A 21979-nucleotide genomic window follows, 5' to 3' on the forward strand; every position below is an offset into this window, starting at 1 on the left:
TTTCCATAGGAAATCATTTTGCTTCTTCTCAAAGAATTCTTTTTATAATTTTTCTGTATTGCAATACTCTGGTGACAAATTTTCTGTTTTTGTTGACCTGAAACTGTCTTTATTCTGTCTTTATTTTAAAATATATTTTCACTGAGTAAAGAGTTCTGTTTGTAGTTATTTTCTTTTAGCACTTTGAAGATGCCACTCCATTACTTGGTGACTTCTACTTTTTCTGTTTAGAAGTCATTTGTCTTACAGTTGCTCTTTGAAGATAATATGTCTTTTTTCTTTTCTCTGGCTTTAAGAGTTTTTTCTGTTTTTGGTTTTCTTTTTTGCTTTCTTTCTTTCTTTCTTTCTTTCTTTCTTTTTTTTTTTTTTTGGAGACAGAATCTCGCTCTGTCACCCAGGCTGGAGTGCAGTGGCGCTATCTCGGCTCACTGCAAGCTCTGCCTTCCAGGTTCAAGCCATTTTCCTGTCTCAGCCTCCCGAGTAACTGGGACTACAGGTGCCCGCCACCACGCCCGGCTAATTTTTTGTATTTTTAGTAGAGATGGGGTTTCACCGTGTTAGCCAGGATGGTCTCGATCTCCTGAACTCGTGAACAGCCTGCCTCAGCCTCCCAAAGTGCTGGGGTTACAGGCGTGAGCTACCGCGCCCAGCCATGTTTTTGGTTTTCAATGCAGTTTTACTATGATGTACTTAGATGTAGTTTTCTTAGTACAGTCATGCATCATATAACCATGTTTCAGTCAATGACAGACCACTTACACATCAGAGGTCCTGTAAGATTGTAATGGAGCATAAATAGAAACCTGATGTACGGCACTTGATGTTGGCATTACAAATCAAATAGGGGAAATTATTGATATTCAGTATTGGTGCTGAGACATTTGGTTTTTCATATGAAGCATATGTGTGTGTGTGTGTGTGTATGTAACTAAAAATATGTATACATCCAGTTTTATGTAAGTACACACTAACACACTATGAGGTTCACACAATGACAAAATTGCCTAATGATATATTTCTCAGAACCTATCCTGTCATTAAGTGACACATGACTGTATTTATCCTGCTTGGTGTTTTTAGCACTTTTTAAACTGTGGCTTGTTACCTTTCAGTAGTTGTGGAAACTTCTTGGCTATCGTCTCTTTGAACACTGTTCCTACCTATTCTCATTCTCCTCTCCTGGAATTTTGAATACATACATAGTGGACCTTTCATCATGTAACCTTACATCTCTTACGTTTCTTTTTGTATGTTTCTGTATGTACCATTTATAAACAAAACAAAACTATTTCAATCTGGTTATTTCCTCTGACTGATCTTCCAGTTCATTAATTCCTTTTTCAGCTTTCTGACACTTACTATTATATTCATTCATTAATTTCTTAATTTCAGTTCAAGCATTTTTCAGTTGTAGAATGTCCACTTTCTTCTTTTTACAGGTTCAAGTTCTCTGCTGAGAGTTTCCAAATAGCCATCTAATTTCTTGGATTTATTAATCACATATATTTTAAACTAAATGTCTGATAAATCCTGTGAGGCTGTTCCTTTCTCTGTTGATTTCTCTCAGTTTTCTGTTATGTGTTCATGTCTCCTGGTGTATGAAGTAATTTGCAATTAAACACAAAGCATTTTGTATAAAAATTGTTGAGATAATTTGCAGCTCTGTATGTTTTGAAGTCAGTTGGTTTGGAATGACTTGCCTATGCAGATATTGGGGTGATTAGAGTCTGAGTTTCAGTACCTGTGAGGCTGTTCTCCCAAGTATAGCTCTCTGAGCACCCCAATGGAAAGCCTGTGCTCTTTACCAGCACCTCTTTTCTTTGGAGAGTCCTTCACTCCAATTTTGTTCCTGCTACCTGCAAGACATGCAGAAGTTTCTTAGCTTCTCAGCAACTTTCTGAGAAACAGAAAATGCCTTGAGGAGAAAAATAAAGTAATGGACATATGTCAGACTTATCTCACTTCTCACTTCTTTTTAACTTTCCTTTTTTCCCCAAGATATTGGCTCCTCAAGTCCTTGCTACTTTGGTTTGATGTCTCCAAACACACACACACACACACACACACACACACACACACACACACACACACACACACAGAGAAGTGATTTAAAATTGTTAATTTTTCTCTGTGTGAGTGTTAATTTGTAACACACTATTCCACCACCATCGATGGAGGTAGAAATCTTTCAAAACCTACTTTCCACAAACCAAATAAATAACTCCATCTAACTTTAGGGCAGGCAACCTGGTATGCTTCTGAGAACCAGTTCTGTGAACACACAGATCATGCTTATGATTTCAGCAAGTGCATCAATTTAAACTAAAAGTTTAAGATGTTTATTTTTCCTCATTTTATTATTTCTCTTATTTGGTCTATAGTCATCTTAATCTGTGTAAGAAATACTGAAGCTGTCCAAAAGTTCAAATTTGAACCCAATGCTGAATTTAAAGGTGTTGCCCCAAAAAACATTAGGTAAACATGCAAGGATCGTCACTGTTAACCTGTTACGCAATATGACCTGGTCCCCAGGCTACATAATTTTAGAGTCATTCTTTACATTTCAAGCTCTGCAAGCACTTGGAGAAGTGGTGTTCTGTGGACTCTTACTTCTTCCTGACTTTGTGATGTTCTCTTTTGTCAATGTGACCAACCAATTTTGAATCAGAGCTACTGGCATCTTTAGAATGACATGTATGGTGGCTCAGAACTGTACCCTTTAAAACTCAGCTCCAGTAAAGGGAGATTCTGAGCATTTTAACATGTTGGAAATTGAGTTGCATCCTGCATTAAAGGCATTTCTTCTTTATATAAACTGTAGGATTCTGTTAAGACAGAAATGGGGAGAGCTAATGGGCTATTCTGAAAGAACTACCCATTAAACGGTAAAGTACGGTATGTTTTAAAGTGACAAACCCAAGAGCTGAAAATGACTCTTTGATCTTTAAAAGGCTCATAAACGGTGGCAGTGTACTCACAGACCTGTATTTATGTATTCAAATATTGGGAGGAAATCCAAGTAGAGTCTCAAGACTGCGGGACTTTGCAATTTAGACAAAAAGAGGCCAGGGAGGAGGGCAATTAAATCAAACTTTTTACAGCATAAAGCAAGCTTTCTTCCCTCCTTGTTAATCAACGAACTAGAATCTTGGTAAGGGCTTGCTTTTTAAGTGGGGTTTGAGCCAATCTTTACACAGATGTGAGGTATTTGTGAAGAAAGAAAGAGACAATTGAAACCACAACCAATAGTGTTTTGTTTTTGAATTAAATCTGTGGTTGGTGCCATTCTGTTTTACTTTGATGAAGGGTCTCTAACCATCTCCTACTCCTCAGTGCCCACAAACATATATCCCCATTGCCTGGTATTGAAACCATTAGCCACATTCAGGGGGCTAATCTATGGACAATATGCCTATAGCCTCTGTTTCATGGAACAACCCGAGAGGGCTCATAAACAACTGCAGGGACATTGTAAGGGCTTTGAGGATGGCGGTTGTTAAGAAACATTCAAAGAAAGTCAGATCACCATGTGACTTACACTGATGAATACTTTCAGCCTCAACGGCACGTTGGTGTTTTCCTCTGACCCAAATGATGCAACAGAAATAAATTCTACCTTGCATACAAGAACCACAGGCACTGGAATGTGGAATCCGAAACTTTTCTACCTGGTTCCCCTGGTGACCACAGGTATTTAATGGTCACACTACAGATTAGTTTATGGGATTCCAAGAGGACTATGGACCAGAGCAAACTCAGTTGATCCAAAATTGAGTTTTGATCATGTTAGCAGTCTACTTCAACCAAATTTTGTGGATAATGACAAAATAAATATGCATTCTTTAACCACCTAAGCTAATAAATAGAACAACTGAATCCCAGAATTCCCCCGTCACTCCCCCTCTGCTACCAAATGTAACCGAGGATCCTAAATTTTGTGTTAATCATTTCCCTAGATTTTAAAAAGTATCTAGATATGCTTGCATAAAAAATACATTATTTAGTTTTGTTTGCTTTTGAAGTTTATATAAATGGAATCATACTCTGTGTGCTCTTCTGATTTTTTCACCATAACTTATCTTGCCGTATGTAATGGTAGTCCATTTTTTTTTTTTTTTTTTTTTTTTTTGAGACAGAGCTTTGCTCTTGTCTCCCAGGCTGGAGTGCAGTGGCATGATCTCAGCTCACTGCAGCCTCCGCCTCTCAGGTTCAAGTGATTCTCCTGCCTCAGCCTCCTGAGTAGCTGGGATTACAGACACCCACCACCACGCCCGGCTAGTTTTTGTATTTTTAGTAGAGACAGGGTTTTACTATATTGGCCAGGCTGGTCTGGAACTCCTGACCTTAGGTGATCCACCTGCCTTGGCCTCCCAAAGTGCTGGGATTACAGGCGTGAGCCACTGTGCCCAGCCCATTCCTGTTTATCTCTATATACTACTCCACTGCAAGAATGTAACACAACTTATTATCTATTCTTCTGTTGTGGACATTTGGGTTGTTTCCACTTTTTGCTAGTACAATAAGTGCTGCTGTAAGCATTTGCATACATCTTCGGGTACACATGAAAGGAGTTCGTGAAGTATTTTTCTAGCAGTGGAAAATACTACTAGAAATAGTCTTAGGAATATACTAGGACTTATTATAAGTGTGTGTTCAGTTTTTTAGGAGTAATGTCAGATTATTTTTCCAATTGGTAATATCTATTAATACTCCCACCTGCAAAGTGTGAGAGTTGTCATTGTTCTTTATCCTCTCTGACATTTTCTATTGTCTTCCTTTTTATTTTTCCCTTTTATTTCAGTAGCTAAATGAGATGGATATCTAAAAATCTGTATCTTACATGTGTGGAAGCTGAGACTTGGAGATTTCAAGTCATTTGACTACGTTTATAGAGCATAGGTTCTGGAAATGCGACATGTATCAGGGAGCATGTCACCGAAAACCAATTCATAGAAAACCTGCCTAATGATTGATCACCTAATGGCTAATTCTCTTAAAATTCACCTCTTTGAAAGTTTCACATCTGTAATCTCTTCATGTAAAACTAAACACAAGGTAACATAATTGATTAAAACTAACTAAAAAAATATTAACTAAATTTTGAGAAAAGTATCTTTAGAAAATCTGGCTTAAAAGTCTCTCATTTATTCACAAGGAAAAATGACACTTGCTATTTTCTAAATGTGTGCATACCCTCTACACTCATATACTGAAATCCTAACCTCCAAAGTGAGTATCAGGAGGTGGGGCATTTGGGAGGTGATTAGGTCATGAAAGTGGAGGCCTCATGAATGGGGTTAGTACCCTTACAGACGAGGCCCAAGGGAACTCTTTCACCCTTTGCACCATGCAAAGACAAAGCAAGAAGTCAGCTGTTTATAACTCAGACAGCGTCCTCACCAGAACCCAACCATGTTGCCAGTCTGATCTTGAACTTCCCAACCTCCAGAACCGAGAGAAAAATTTCCTATCATTTATAAGCCACTCAGTCTATGATATTTTGTTATAACAGCCCCAATGGACTAAGACAACACCAAAATGTTTTTAAAAAATTCATTATTTACAAAACACTGCAAATTTGATGACTGCTTATCAAAGATTTAAAAAAGAGAGATGCCCTTAGATATATTGAATATTTAAAAAAGCAAGATGGCAAATAAAAATGGCACATGGAAATACTGCAAAAACCTCTAAAGTTGGATGGAATTTTAAGGGCATTTGTCAGGCACATGGATCACAGTCGAAGTGGTTTCTAACAAATCCACCTAGACATTTTAGGGTTGTTAGAAACTTGGTGCAGAGTTGCCGATGAACTAGCAGGGGAAGCACCTTACGGTAGATGCTAGTGCTACCCTCACACCTCCCCTCGCCGCCTCATTATTTTGTAGTCCTTGAACACCCTGAAGGGCTCTTAAGAATCTGGAAGAAATCAGAATCTGAAAGAAGATAAAGCACTTTTACCCCTGGTCAGTGCTTCTGCCAAAGATGACTCATAGAAACCATTTATGTGTATGTCAGTTATAATTAGGTTTGTTTGCAGTGACAGAGAACCCCACATTTGAATGCTTTGTGTGAGAGATAGATGTTTAATTTCTTTCATGGTAGATGAATCCAGACACAAGCAATCCAGGGTTGGGATGGGGCCTCCACAAAGACACTCGGCCAAGCTCCTCCTAACACCATCCACCCTTCTAGGGATGTGGTGCTCTTTCTCTAATCATCACCTCTTCATTTCAGGCAGTAGGGCTGGGGCAGAAATGGAGAATGGGCAAAGCATGTAAACTTTAAAGAAAGTTTTCTGGAAACTGCCATAACCACCTTTATTTAGATAACATTGGCCAGAAATTTGTCATATGGGACACCAAGCTGTGAGGAGGCTGGGTGGTGTGGTCTTTCTTACAGGCAGTCATGTCCCCAAGGGAATCTATGACTAAGGAAAACCGATATTGGGGTAGGCAACTAGAAATTTTTACCTCTCTAAAGTTCTTTAATGGAAGAAAGGTACAAGTATTTCAGCTATATAAATCCTATTGCTTTTGTAGGTTTTAACATGCAAGGAATTCTGTTTGACAATCAAACTCAAGGCACGCACAGGCTTAGTGAACTCCCTCCATTCTTCACTGCCAGGTGATGTAGGGAGAAGGTGGAGCCAACACTCAGCCCACTGCCCATCAGCAGTAAGGCCAAAGGAAGAGGAAATTCCTCACCTATCAACATGGACAATGAGACCATGGGGAGGACAGTTCAAGGGTCTTCTGGCTTTGCAAAGGGTCGGATCTGGATCACCGAATACGTGTTGGAAGATGGAATACTGCTTTCCTGTTAAGACCATGTATATGGCTCTCATGCACCATTCCTGACAAGGGCAGACCAGTTTTTCTTCAGCTACCATAGTTTCCACCTGAGTGGATTCTTCATAGTTGTACTGGAAGAAATCTTGAAGAGCACTGAGTTCAGGGTTCCCTTCTGCCCCACTATCAGACTGGGGTTCCTAGATAAACTTGCCCCTCTCCAAATTTTCATCTCAGAGAATGGCCATTTCATGCTTCTAGTTGTTTAGGCCCCAAACCGTATTTTTCTAATGCACCATAAGATGTGGTTTGGATTTGTGTCCCTGCCCAAATCTTATGTCATATCATAATCACCAGTGTTGGAGGAGGGGCCTGGTAGAAGGTGACTCAGATCATGGGGGCAGACTTCCCCCTTGCTGTTCTCGTGATAGCGAGTTCTCATGAGATCTGTTTTTTGTTGTTGTTGTTGTTGTTTGTTTTGTTTTGTTTTGAGACAAGGTCTCACTCTGTCATCCAGGCTGAAGTGCAGTGTGGTGTGATAGCTCATTGCAACCTCAACCTCCTTGGCTCAAGTGATCCTCCCACCTCAGCCTCCCAAGTAGCTGGGACTGCAGGCATCTGCCACCATGCCTGGCTAACTTATTTTTGCATTTTTTTTTTTTTTTTTTTTTGGTAGAGATGAGTTTTGCCATGTTGCCAGACTGAGATCTGGTTGTTTAAAAGTGTGTAGCACCTCCTCCTTTTCCCCTTCCCCCTCCTCCCAGCATGTAAGACGTGCCTACTTCCTCTTCACCTTCCAGCACAACTGTAAGTTTTCTGAGGTCTCCCTAGCCATGCTTCCTGTGTAGCCTGCAGAACTGTGAGTCAATTAAACCTCTTTTCCTTATAAATTACCCAGGCTCAGGTAGTTCTTTACAGTAATGTGAGAATGAACTAATACACCATATCTAATCCAACAGCACATCCTGTTGGATCTACTTTCAGAATAGATTCAGAATCCAACCACTTCTTACCTCTGCCACTGCAATAATCTCCTACATGGAGGTCCCAGTGGGTGAATGGGAACTGAAACCCAACCCTGCTCCACTGGCTGAGCTGTGTACCTTTCTCCAAGCTGCATCCACCTGGAAGAAGGGGCACCCTTTTCTATATATACCAAGATGCCCTCTACAGGCATCTAGCAACTTCCCAGTAGTTCGTGTTACCTCTCTGCTCAAAACCCTCTCACTCAGAAGAAACGCCAAAATCTCACAATGGCAGCTCTATGGAACTTGGCCCAGGTACCTCTGTGATGCCATGTCCTTCAGCCACACCGGCCTCCAGCAAGCTCCGCCTTTACACTCACTATTCCTTTTGCCTAAATTGGCTAACTTTCCCACATCCTTCCAGTTTCTTCACAGGGGGCCCTTCCCTGGATTGTAGCACCCCAACCCTGGTGTGTCCATCTCTTTGGCCCTCGATAGCCACATCCTCATCTACTGTGCCTAAAATTGTGTCCCCTAAAAGTTATATTCAAGACTTAACGCCTAAGACCTGTGGATGTGACCTTATTTGGAAATAAGGTGTTTCTAGATAGAATCAAGATGAGGTCATACAATCAAGATGAATCAAGATGGATTCAGGTGGGCCTAATCCAAGGACTGGCATCCTGGTAAGAACAGAGAAATTTGGACATAGAGACCCCCAGGGGAGAATGCCTTGAGGAAGGAGGCGGCAATGGGAGTGATGCATCGAGGCAAGCATCCTAGTCCATTTGTGTTGATAAAATACCTGAGAATGGGCAATTTATAAACAATAGAAATGTATTTTCTCACAGATCTGGAGGCTGGGATGTCCAAGGCACTTGTGGGTTTGGTGTCTAACAAGAGCTCGGTCTTTCTTTGTTTCCAAGATGATGCCTCGTTGCTACCAGAGAGGATGGATGCTGCGTCTTACATGGTGGAAGGGGCAAAAGGGTAAAAATGGGCCTGGCTAGTTCCCTCCAGCCCTTTGTAAGACACTAATCCCATTCATGAGGGCTCTAACCTCATGACGGAACCACCTCCTAAAGGCCCCACTTTTGTGACTACTGCCAGGTTGGTGATTATGTTTGAACATAGGAATTTTGGGGGACACATTTAAACTGTAGCAGCAAGGAGCACAAAGGATTGCAGAATCCACCAGAAATGGAGAAGGAGAAAGACCTGGAACAAATTCTCCCTCAGATCCTTCAGAAGGAATCCACCCTGCTGACACCTTGATCTTAGACTTCTGGCCACCGTAACTGTGAGACAATACATTTCTGTTGTTTTAAGCCACCAAGTTTGTGGTTCTTTGTTATATTAGCCCTAGAGGAAACAATTACCCCATCCACCATACAATATGTTACTTATTAATTTGCTTAGGGTCTGCCTCCCCATTAGGAGGGAGAGGATTCTGTCTGTGTTTATTGCCACGTCTCCTGTGGCTGGCATGGGGCCTGGCACAGAGTAGATGCCACAAATACTTCCTGGAAAAATGAATAAAAGTTCACTCAGCTGAACCTGGTATGTGGGTCTCCCAGCACCTCCTGTGGCCATTTCTGCTGCATCCTCTGCCACTCCCACCTGCAGCGGGTGACTGACTCTTCAGTGACAGAGGAGCTACACACAGTTGGCGAAATGCATCTCATGTGGATGTCTGAACCTAGTGCCTGCCCAGGCTGCTAGATACCTGAGACTGTGATATGGTTTGGCTGTAATCCCACCCAACTGTCATCTCGAATTGTAGCTCCCATAATTCCTACATGTTGTGGGAGGAACCTGGTGGGAGATAATTGAATCATGGGGGGCGGTTTCCCCCATACTGTCCTTGTGGTAGTGAATAAGTCTCACAAGATCTGATGGTTTTATAAGGGGTTCCCCCTTTCACTTGGCTCTCATTTTCTCTCTTGCAGCCGCCATGTAGGAAGTGCCTTTAGCCTTCTGCCATGATTGTGAGGCCTCCCCAGCCATGTGCAACTGTGAGTCCATTCAACCTCTTTTTCTTTATAAATTACCCAGTCTCGGGGATGTCTTTGTCAGCAGCATGAAAACAGACTAATACAGACTGGTATCTAGAAACTCACCGATCTTACGCAGTTCTTCCCACCAGAGATGTGGTTCTTTTCTCTGGAACTAGGACACAGGGAGAGTGTGAGTTATCCTAGGGCATGATCTGGGTCTTATTCACTTTGGAATCCCCAGTAATAGGCAGATAGAAAGCACAGGACAGAGAGCTGTTGAACGAATTACTGGGTAATAATAGCTTATATTTTTCAGAGCATTCATAAGGTAGCAGGCACTGTTCAAAGAACTTGGCGTGCTTCAATGCATGTCAACCTCACAATAAACCTATTATCTCAATTTTACAGACTGGGAAAGTGAGGTGCAGAGGTATTTTGCAACGTGCCCACAGAACCCCAGCGAGCCCGTGTTGGAGTTACAACTGTGCCTCAGGGAGCATTCTCAGGCAGCATTCTCTTATGCTTTACCGTCTCACAGATGATAAGGTTTCATTCAAGGACTTACAACAGCAACCTGGAGGGAGCATTTTCAGTGGCTGGTAGATGCCATTTGTACTGAGCAGGACAATTAAGCCCAATTCTGGAAAAATTCTGCTTTCTCTATTCAATGCATTTTATAAATGTCTTCACTCAGCAAATTTACCCTACTAATTATATTTTGCTTTGTGATCATGGTATGTCATTTGCATTCCTTCAGCACACACTGACTGATGGGGAAGAGATGTTGGGTGACCCAGGCAAGCCAAACAGGATTAAAGCCTGCTGTCTCACCAGGTGGATAATCCACTTTGAACACTTGAGAGGGGAGTGTTGAGATCACACCCCTTCCCATGGGACATTTTTCTGGGAAATAAAATCAGTGACAAACACGATGCTTGAACACGCACATTGACTCTAGGGTGCAGGCTGAGCTCATCTGGTGCAGGGGAGTAATGCAGAGGCGAGGCCTGAGTCAGCGCCAGGCACAGGAAGGGGATGCAGGATGCACCACAGTCCATGCCTCTTAGGAGAAAATCTGGGCCTTCTCCATGGCTGTGTCTCTATTAATTTGCTAAGGCTGCCCAAAGAAAGCACCAAACATGGGCAGCTTACGTAACAGGAATTTATTCTCAGTTCTGGAGGCTGGCAGTCTGAGATCAAGGTGTCAGCACAGCTGGTTCCTTCTGAGGACTGTGCAGGAGAATCTGTTCCAGGCCTCTCCCTGAACTTCTGGGGGTCGCTGGCCATATTTGGCATTCCTTGGCTTATAGAAGCAATACCCCAATTTCTGCCTTCATCCGCATGTGGCATTCTCCCTGCGTGCGTGTTTCTGTGTCCACATTTTTCCTTTTTATAAGGATACCAGTCATGTTGGAGGTCTACCCTACTCCTTGATGACCTTATCTTAACTAATTACATCTGCAACAAACCTATTTCCAAATTAGGTCACATTCTGAGGTCCTGGGGGTTAGGACTTTAACATATGAATTTTAAGAGGACACAATCCAACCCATAATAGTAACTTTGTCCCTCTCTCTCTTTTGACACAATAATGACCCTATGCAGGGATATTTCTAGGTGGCTACTGTCTGTGTGTGTGTGGCAGGGGGACTTCTAGTACTGTTTTGGATTAATGTTGACAGACAGCAGCCTGAGGCTAGGAAGCACTTTGGGGCCACGACTTAGAGCAAAGCTAGTAAGTTTTCTCAGGAATTTGAACCCAGAATTTCATCCCCATGGCACTTTAATCCAGTACATTTAATGGCTCAGATGACCCTGGCCTTATCAGCCTGGTGCTCTAAGCAGCTGACCTAACAGTGTGTGCATGTGTGTATGCACATGTGTATGTTATGTGCATATATAAGTGCGTACACATAATGTTGGACACAGAAATATCTCTGAGAACTGTCCCTTTATCACCCTTCAGATAAAATTATTCTCAGCTTGCTTAGTTGCAGTGTTTCTTACTTTGCATCTCCTAACACTTTCATACATTTCTCCCGAAGTGCATATGCAAGGAGCTTCGACGGAACTCAACGTCAACCTGGTCATCTTACCATGATTTCTAGGAAAAAATGTGTGTAATTGGTTCATGCCCTCCTTCTGTACAGATTACAATTCTCCTTTTTTGGCATGAAAACCTCCATCTGTCTTTTGAAAGCAAATGTCACTTATTTATTAAAGTCCTCCCCAACTTGTTCAGGTTGAGTTTCACTAGCACCTTTCTGGAGTATTTTATATCTATGTTATAGCCCCGTATGTTATACTTTGGATGTCTGTTTACCTGTCTGTAAGACTGTCTGCATAATTCGTGGGCCTTGTGCAAAATAAGAATTCAGGGACTCTTGTTACAAGAAACTATTAAGAATTTCAAGATGGGTCAGGCGCGGTGGCTCACGCCTGTAATCCCAACACTTTGGGAGGCTGAGGCGGGTGGATCACGAGGTCAGGAGTTCGAGACCAGCCTGGCCAACATGGCGAAACCCTGTCTCTACTAAAAATACAAAAATTAGCTGGGCGTGGTGGTGTGTGCCTGTAATTCCAGCTACTCAGGAGGCTGAGGCAGGAGAATCACTTGAACCTGGGAGGTGGAGGTTGCAGTGAGCCAAGATCGCACCGTTGCACTTCAGCCTGGGAAATAGAATGAGACTCCATCTCAAAAAAAAAAAAAAAAATTAAGATGGAGGTAGCAGAACCATATAGGAAGTGTGGGGTCCTTGTAAGAGTGTGGTCCATAAACTTGGCTTTGTCTGTCTGCCTGGTTCATGGATTGTGACTATCCTCAGTTCCCCAGTGCCCATCATTCAACAAATGTTAGATGAATAAATGAATCAATATGTGAATGACTGTAAGAATAAGCTTTTGATGAAAGGCAGCCATTTTGTAAGCAAGACATTGCTGCTTTTAATTGTCCGCAGAAAGCCTCACAGAATCACTGCGGTGAGAGGAAAAAAAGTGTCTGCATGCAATTATTCGTAATAACAAATAATCATACTTTGTATGCATGTAAGACTTTTCATGTTCAAAACACTTTCAAAACATTAATTAATTCTTACAACAGCATCAATGAAATTGAAACTAGAAGGAGAATTTGAGGTATGCAAAATTTAATTACCAATATTAAAATTTGCCACACAACTCACACTCCTCCCACTGGGCCAGGAAACACATTCCATGCCATCTTCTCTCCCTCTGAAAAAAACATGAACATGAGAACTTAGTTCTATTATATCAGTCAGAAAGGAGGCAAAACTATCTGCCGAGAAACCCCAAGGGGTGGGGAGAGGTATTTATACATCTGAGGGAGGATTGCATTTATTCATCTGTGAGTTCCCTTTAGATTCTGGGATTCAGGATTCTGGGAACCCAGGTAAGCATCGTCATGACCACAGGGTGGGCTCATTTTGAATAAAGATGTGGGGGATTCTGTGAGGTTATAAGATAAACCCCAGCCAGTTCTTTCCCCCCACCCCCAAGAAATGGTGGTGACTTCTTAGAATCCTGAGCTACATTGGGAAACTCTGGTAGGGACTTTGTCTACATTATTGGAGGGTGGGTGGAGTGTGGGTGGGGAAGCTTGGCCTTATACAAAGACAGCCCAAAGTGGGCAATGTGGAGCTGCTTCTAGAACCCTGAACATTCTGAACTTTTGGATCCTCTAGGCTGGAGGGGTGGGGGTAGGCATTGGTGCACCTTAGCAGGGGGAGGAGCTACCTGTCCTCTCTGGAGCAGAGAGAGCCTTCACATGGAGGACACCTGGGCTCTGTTTCCCATGAGGCATGAGGCCACTGGGTGGGGGGTGTCCTAGTGTCCTCAGCCAAGGACTCCTGCCTCCTGAAGGAAATGAGAGCATAGCTCCACATTCCCTAAGTGGGGCTGTGCATCGTGACTTCCTTCCAAAGGGGACAGTGAAAAGTCGGGGGAGATAAAAGGGTAACATTCTGGAAGAGAGATATAACAAACGCTACTTCAGCCAGGCGATCAAGGTCAACATCAAGGCACAAATGTTTGTTGTTTTCTTCTTCAGGCCTAGATTTCTCCTCTGAAATAACTTGAGCTCTTCAGAATGTACAAAATCTCTATGACACTGAAGTTTAGTTTAACGACTGGCTACAGATGTGGCAATCAAGCATCTCACTGACAAGCTTCTGTTTTCTTCTTCTTTGTGCATGGCCATGTCCATGTACTGCCTGATCCTACCCCTGTTTCCTACCTGTGCTCAGGAGCGGTGACTTCTAGGTCACATCCTTTCTTGCTGACCCCACTTTGGTTCCTGACATTTTTTGTGGTCCTCCTGCAGACCATTTAAGATCAATGTTAAAGCAAACTAAATATGGCCTGAGAAGGACTCCATATTTCTATATTTGAGTCCTGTGGATGAACTGTAACCTAGCTTAATGGTCAGACAAAATTAAAAACCTAACTTAATAGTATGCACCTGTAACAATAGCTGAGGGTTGGCCAATCCCAGTGGTCATAATTCAACCACTCATAGACTGCTGAATGTTCAAACTGCGTTCAAATAAGGCAAACGCCAAGCTGTAACCAATCTCACTGTATCTGTACCTCACTTCCGATTCTTGTACATCACTTTACCTGTTTGGTCTATAAATTTGTTCTGACCACGAGGCACCCCTGGAGTCTCCGTGAATCTGCTGTGTTCCTGGGGGCTGCCCGATTCACAAATTGTTCATTGCTCAGTTAAACTCCTTTAAACTTGATTCGGCTGAAGATTTTCTTCTATCATCAGTCATGAGGTCCCATGAGACAGCAGTGACAGAACTGGAAGATACTTTAGACAGTAATTCTTGGTGGGAAGATACCTTGAGTTGAACCCAGAGTCTTGAAACTAAAATACTAAAGATACTTTGCACAGGGGTGGTGGTGAGAAAAGTATTTCTTTTAAAAAATTCCCAACCACTACCCAAGCCTGATTCCTGCAATGTACAGCAATGAAGGCAGCCTGGCCTTAGGTTGAACATACAGCCCTTTCCACTTTGGGTTTGCTAGTGTCATGTAACTCTTTTTAGTTTCTTTATTATTATTATTGAGATGGAGTCTCGCTCTGTCACCCAGGCTAGAGTGCAGTGGCGCGATCTCGGCTCACTGCAACTTCCACCTCCCGGGTTCACGCCATTCTTCTGCCTCAGCCTCCTGAGTAGTTGGGACTACAGGCGCCCGCCACCACGCCAGGCTAATTTTTTATGTTTTTAGTAGAGACAGAGTTTCACCGTGTTAGCCAGGATGGTCGCGATCTCCTGACCTCATGATCCGCCTGCCTCGGCCTCCCAAAGTGCTGGGATTACAGGCGTGAGCCACCGCGCCGGCCTATTATTATTTTTTTAAAACAAGCATTAAAACGTGCTTCAGTGCTCTTTCATATGCAAAGAAGCAACCCTGGGAGCCTGCGCCTTTTCCAGGCCCTCATGCCTTCAGAAGCCAGAGTGTGCTAGGAGCACCGGGGGTGAGGACATAGTTTCAGCCTGAAGCTGTTCACTGGAGGTATCTTCCTAGTGTGTGCAGCGGGCTTTACTCGGTTTCCCAGCCCTCCATCTCAGAGAAAGACAAAACCAATTGGATATGGTGTATGTACTTGTCAAACTGTTTATTTGCCATTCACACTGATTATAACACTGGATTTACAGAAGAAACTGTGGTACAAAGAGAGGAAGGCTCTGGTGGCTCCTGAACAGCAGCAGTCCAGCTGCCCTGCTCAGGCTGGGCACAACGAATGCTCCCAGGAGAGGGGAGGCGGCCCACCCGACTGTGTACCGTGGACTGTGGACAGTGCAGTGCCTGCTCTCCTGTGCTATCTAGAAACACCTTGGAGAGAGGGTTCTGGGATATTCTCTCATGTCATCTGGTTGAAGACACCAGCTTGACAGTTCCCCTTTAGGAAGCATTCGATACGTTTGTACCAGGGAGAAAGAAGCCCACGCACGAATTTTCAGGATGTTTTGTGACCAAACCCAATAATTGCCACACGAATAGACCCTAGGTGGGGGCTGGTTTAAACAGGACCACATTTCCCGTTGCTTTTTCAGTAGATGTGTTATATCGTCATTTCAATTTGAAAGTTTATTTTTTTCCATTGATTTTTATACATCCAGAATAACACAAATAACCAACAGTTCTTTTTCTTTTTTTGCACATTCATTTCCCCTAGAACAAAAAAAGTGAACTTAAAAAAAATTGGAACCATGCTATTAGCTGTTTACAAAAGTGAATAAGAAGTAGCTCATTTTAAAGTCTAAAATAAACAAAGTAGAAAGAAGCATTTTTTTCCCTACAGTATTTAGCAAACCTAAGAAAAAGTCCTTAGAAACACACACAAAAAAATTGAAAAAAAGTTATAGGCATTAACAATATTTTATAATGAAGCTTAAAATCTATTTACATACATAAATACAATTAACTTTGTTGATGCAACTCTTCTGGAAGGAAAAAAAGAGCCAAATGATCAGCCTCATCAATACTGACCTGGCTAAAAACAAAATTCCCAACAAACACACAAAAATCCCAAAACAAATGTATACGCTAGGGTAAACAAAAAGGCATTTTGTTCAGATGTAAAATATGTTTTGTGAGATTATTGTCAAACAAATTTTCATGTATAAAAGACCCAAACATGTCATTCCCCCCAAAAATAAAAAACAACAAAAATAAAAATCATCAGGACGGAATGTCCCAAGGAAACAGGTATTTCAAGGCAGAAATCTGCAATCCTAAATTGCAGGACATTTGAGTGGAACCACTCATTTCCTTTCTAATCAGAGCATTTCTGTTTATCTGCACAGAAACCCAAGGCAGCAGAAAGGCTGTCTATTTACTCACTGATTGTGATTTGCCCAGGAAAGTTTGCTGGTTTGGACAGCAAGCAGATCCAATATGGTTGGCAATGTCTCTGTTCTGCTGGAAGAAACCCATAAACAGGAGAAAGGCTGACTCACCGTGTTCCTTTATGTGAAGGGGGAAGAACTGGACCTTCTTGTGTTCTGAAATTTGGTACTGGGTGGGGGTATGTGCTATCTCCTTAAGAGAACATAGGAAAATGAGGAGGGAGAAAGTGGGGTTTGGAAGATAGAGGAAGAGAGAAAAAGAGGGAGATATTGGGGGGAAGAGAGGGATGCAAATGTATTTTCAGATAGTGAGAAAAACAGAACTGAAATATGTATCCATGTTGAAATCATAAATAGGGACATGAGTAAGCAGTAGAAATGGCTTATGCAATACTTCTCCTGGACCAGACACATGCAGTTATTACATGATTGGCTTAAGGGTCTCATTGATACCTTAACTTTCCTGAGGGCAATGAATAAAAAGATACCTTAATCTACCTGAAGTCAATGAATGCAATTTTTCACACACACACACACACACACACACACACACACACACACACACGTGTTGCGTGAGACCTATCGCCAAAACAACTACGGTTTGATTTTTTTTGAAACAATTAAGTACTATATATGCTGGTAAGAGTCTGTGAAACTCTAAATGACCAATCCAGTGAGCCTACAATAATGACAAGCCCTCTCCACACATGGCTTTGAGAGTAAAAGTTCAATGTAAAAGATTATCTAATCAGAGCATGAGGCTGGTTTTGAGTTGGAATATCTTCAGGTAACAGAATTAAACCTAAAAACATAATTTTTTCCTTCATTTTTCTCCAGCATTTTGCAGGTCAGACATGGCAACATGTGCTGAAAAAAACATTTACGTTCAATTTGGGGGAAATGGGCTAATGGTGCTTTTCAGAAATTAAATTTTTACATTTGCTGACATTTTATGGTAATTTAGCTGCAAAAATGTAATATGGAATAATATATGAAACTGAGTTGTGGAGGGAATCCTGTCAAAAATGAAAGTGAATATATTCTGAGTTTGTCCGAGATCTGCTATAGCTCTTCTCTAGATAAGAACGACCTGACAACATAAGCTGCTTTACTCTTTAACTCTTACCAAAGTGCTACTGCATGTGTGTAAAACAAATAATCTATATATATATAAGAAAACTCAAAAACAAGTTGTTTTAAATAAGTCCAGCTGTTTTTGCTGCCTGCAGCCAAAGATTTGCCTAATTTGAATGCTTAAATTTATAAAATAAAAATCAAACACTGTTCTGAAGTCCTGCTTTCAAATACTCTTCAGAGTTGACCTGAAATCGTTTCAACGAATTTTAAGAGGTACGTTAAATAACCACCAGATCATTTGGAGCACACATGTGTCAAAATCAGCAGTTAGTATTTATGAGTTGTACAACAACTGCATTCTGACCAAATCCTCCAATAAAAATAGTGCCATAAAATTTACAGCGACATTGGATACCTTTGAATTGTAGCCACGGACAGTAGTGACATGAATCTTTCCTGTCACACTGGTGCACAGGTAAAAGCCCATATACCCCATAGGGTAGGGTCTCAGCCTGGTGAAAGCAACACAAAGATGTTGTTGAGTGAGCAGCACAGGACAGGGGGTCTTGCACAGGTGGGACCATGTTTTCCCACTTGTCTCCACTGAGGCACACAGAGGCAAACTGACTCCTTGAGGCCTGCTTCTGGTGGGCCCCTAAATTGCTATAATCGTAACCCCTAAATTCATTGCTTTGGTTCCTATGTAAATGTGGCTCCCCTACACAGTTTACTTTGGCTGTGTTCTGTTACACAGCATCTGTGAAATTATCAGATGACCTTGGGGTGAGCAAATCCCTGGGCAGAAATCAAATCCTCTCCAAAGATGTAATTATTGGCACCTGCCTCAACCCTCTGGAACTAGATTGGCCTTCTCTGTTTTAAGGAGGAAGTTAGATATGAGACCCTTGTTGAGCCTGGCAGAAAATTCCATACTTCTGATCCTTGGAGTGACCCTCAGTGTCTAAAAATCCTATTAAAAACATTGCTGCGTGAGCTACTCACTTGTTTGATTAACATGAAAGGGAGTTTAATGTAAACAATACTTCTGGATAACCAAGCGATCACATTACTCATCCTTTTTTTCTAGCCTTCTTCAATGTGATACATTTAACTTTGGCTACTATCAAGAACAAAAGAAAATGTAGTACTTGATATTTTTCTTAATATAAGTACATTTAAATAATTAAAAAATTATCAACACATAAATGTCTGAACATCAAGATACATAAATATCTGGGGATTCCTTGTGGGAATACAGTAGTTAAAAATGACCCAAAGCTGTAGCTGTTTCTCAAAAAAAAAAAACAAAACAAAACAAAAAAAAACAACTACCCAAAAGTCCAAAAGAAAAGTTAAATAAAACTTACAGAAAAGGGAATCATATTTCTTTCCATGGTCAAAGCAAGAAAGAAGCAAGCTCAATTTATATATATTTATATAAACGTATATAAAAATAAAAACCACCCAAATGCAAATACGCATTTTGCAATTGATAAGGTGCGGAAAAATTAAAAATAAGAATTAGATGCCAAACAGGGCGAGTTGCATCCCTCCTCTCCCCCCACCCCAACCAAAATTCCACACTCTTTGGAATAAACAACTTGGTTAAAAAGTTAAGTCAAGGGTATAAAATCTCTCTTTTTATTCACAGCATTGCTAAATCAGAAGCATTCACAGTTTCCCTCCGGGAATCTTCCTGTTTGCTTTCCAGCGCGTCCCCTGGGTGCTGGGGCTGGTGGACACCCTCGAGGTGCGTTGGCTCGGACACCTCCGCGAGGGCCGGGGCGCCAGCAGACGGCGGCGGCGTGGGCTTCTGGGCGCAGGAGGCTGCGCGGGCCTGACCTACAGCGAGATCCTGGCCGTCGGGCGCCCTCGGCCCCAGGACGGTGGCCGGGCCCAGGGCCCGGGATCCCGGCGGGCTTGTCGGGAACAGGAGGCCCGCGCGCCCGGAGGCGGAGACGGCGGCCCGCGGGGCCCAGCCGGGCCGGGCCTGGCGCCTCAGTAGGGCCTCCACACGGCCTCCTCCAGGCGCGCGGAGGGCGCCATGTTGGTGGGGGAGTTGCTGTGGCTGCCCTCGGCCTCCACCACGTCGCTCTGGTTCGGGAGGCTGGGGTTGAGCAGCGCGGAGCCGGTGGAGGCGTTGGTGCAGGGCGGCAGGATGCGCGGCGGCGAGCGCTCGCCGCCCACCATGGAGAACTGGTAGGAGCCGGCCGAGGCGCCGTAGTACAGGTGGTAGGAGGGCGAGCTGGCTTGGAACGGGCCTCCCTGCGCTTGCGACGAGCCGGGGTAGGGCGGCGGCAGGTAGGTGTGGTAGCGCGTGGCCGAGCCCATGGCCGACATGCCGATGCCGATGCCCGAGGTGACCGGCGTCGGGGAGTAGGTGAAGGCGCCTGGGTAGTGCATGCGGGGGTCGGAGATGGAGGGCAGCGCGGGGAACTGGCGCGGGTCGCTGAAGGCCGTCAGGTCGGGTGCCGCTGCAGGGCGGGCAAGAGAACGGAGCGGAAGTGAGTAGGGGGTTGCGGAGGCCACAACTCTTCCCTCTGCCCCGGGGGGCTACCCAGGATGATACCGCCTACGAGGATGGGAAGCCACCCAGGATGCTACTGCCGGGGAGGACGGGGACCACCCGGGATGCTACTCCCAAGAGGACGAGGATCACCCAGGATGCTATACCCAGGGGGACAGGGACCACCCAGGATGCCACCTCCTGAGATGACGAGGATCACCCAGCATGTCACCTCCCAAGAGGATGGGGACTACCCATGATGCTATGCCCAGGAGGTCGGCGACCACTCAGGATGCCACCTCCTGAGAGGACGGAGACCACCCAGGATGACACCACCTGGGAGGATGGAGACCACCCAGGATGCTACCGCCTAGGAGGACGGGGGACACCCAGGATGCTACTGTCCAGGGAGATGGGTTTCTATCAGAATTTACCGCCCAGGAAGATTGGAACCACACAGGATTGCTACCACCTGGGAGGATGGGGGCTACCGAGGATGCTGCTGCCTAGGGAGAGGGTTTCTACCCAGAATCTGCCACCCAAAAAGATGAGGTCACCCAGGATGCTATGCCCAGGAGGACGGGGATCAGGAGGCTGCTGCTGCCCAGGAGGATGGTATAATATACAGTAATATAATACGGTAATATAGAATATCATGTAATGTAATATGACATGATATGTGAAATGATGTAGTATAGCATAATATGTATAGTATAGATATAATGTGCAATAGTATATACTATAATATGTATAACGTATATAAAATGTTGATATAATCCCAGGGTTGGCAGACTGCAGCCTGCCAGCCAAATATGGCATTTTTGCATGTCCCAGGAGGTAAGAATGCATTTTACGTTTTTTAAATGGTTGAAAAAAAAATCCAAAAAAGAATACTTCCTGACCTGTTAAAATGACAGGAAATTCAAACTTCAGTGTCCATCCATACTTCGGAACACATCCTCACTCATTCTTTCATGTACTGCCTGTGGTTGCTTTAGAGCCACTACTGTAAAGTCAGGTGGTCAGTATAGAGACTGCAGGAGCCACAGAGCAAATATTTATTCTATTTTTTTTTTTGGAGACAAAGTCTCGCTCTGTCACCAAGGCTGGAGTGCAGTGGTGTGATCTCGGCTCACTGCACCCACCACCTCCTGGGCTCAAGCAATTCTACTGCCTCAGCCTCCCGAGTAGCTGGGATTACAGGCGCCCGCCACCAGGCCCGGCCAATTTTTGTATTTTTAGTAGAGATGAGATTTCACCACGTTGGCTAGGCAGGTCTCGAACTCCTGACCTCAAGTGATCCACCTGCCTCAGCCTCCCAAAGTGCTGGGATTACAGGCATGAACCACCGTGCCCAGCCCTAAAATATTTATTCTCTGGCCCCTTACAGAAAAAAGTTTGCTGACCCTCTATTTCATCAATATATTAATATACCAATAATATAAATTAATCTGTGATATTAATATAGCAAATGATAATTTGACACTATATAATGTAAAGGATGCACAAATATGTTACTACTAACACAATATGTTATACATAATATATATCCTAACAATATTAATATATAATAATACATTACACATAGTATTTAGGTTGAATGATAGAAAATTGCCATTTTTATAGGCCTTCGACAGTTGAAAAATTGATAATTTCCTAGTATTTAAGCGAATGCATGGCTCAGTAGCAACTGTTGAGTGAATGTCAGGGAATATCATTACCACTCCTCCTCTCCATATCTACTTTCATACTAGTTCCACAATTT

The 21979-nt window shown here is 43.1% G+C and overlaps 1 protein-coding gene and 1 long non-coding RNA gene across 8 annotated transcripts in view; one reads left to right on the plus strand and one right to left on the minus strand.

Moving 5' to 3' along the window:
* Positions 1-12467, plus strand: part of LOC109024461 (uncharacterized) — a 39166-nt gene extending 26699 nt beyond the window's left edge. Inside the window, exons 2-3 of one of the 2 annotated variants that reach the window (XR_002003958.4) lie at positions 9706-9771; positions 10162-12467. This is a non-coding gene — a long non-coding RNA (uncharacterized lncRNA). The remainder of the gene's footprint in view (positions 1-9705; positions 9772-10161) is intronic. The other variant, XR_008674852.2, reaches the window with a different exon arrangement.
* Positions 12468-15371: 2904 nt separating this feature from the next.
* The window catches only part of RUNX1 (RUNX family transcription factor 1), a 263011-nt gene continuing 256403 nt past the window's right edge, over positions 15372-21979 (minus strand). For all 6 annotated transcript variants that reach the window (XM_004062749.5, XM_063702582.1, XM_063702580.1 and 3 more), the window contains one exon: positions 15372-20182. In XM_004062749.5, the coding sequence (XP_004062797.2) occupies positions 19707-20182 (476 nt within the window). In that variant the 3' untranslated portion in view covers positions 15372-19706. The remainder of the gene's footprint in view (positions 20183-21979) is intronic.

Source organism: Gorilla gorilla, chromosome 22, assembly GCF_029281585.2.
Source record: "Gorilla gorilla gorilla isolate KB3781 chromosome 22, NHGRI_mGorGor1-v2.1_pri, whole genome shotgun sequence".
Taxonomy (NCBI): domain Eukaryota; kingdom Metazoa; phylum Chordata; class Mammalia; order Primates; family Hominidae; genus Gorilla; species Gorilla gorilla.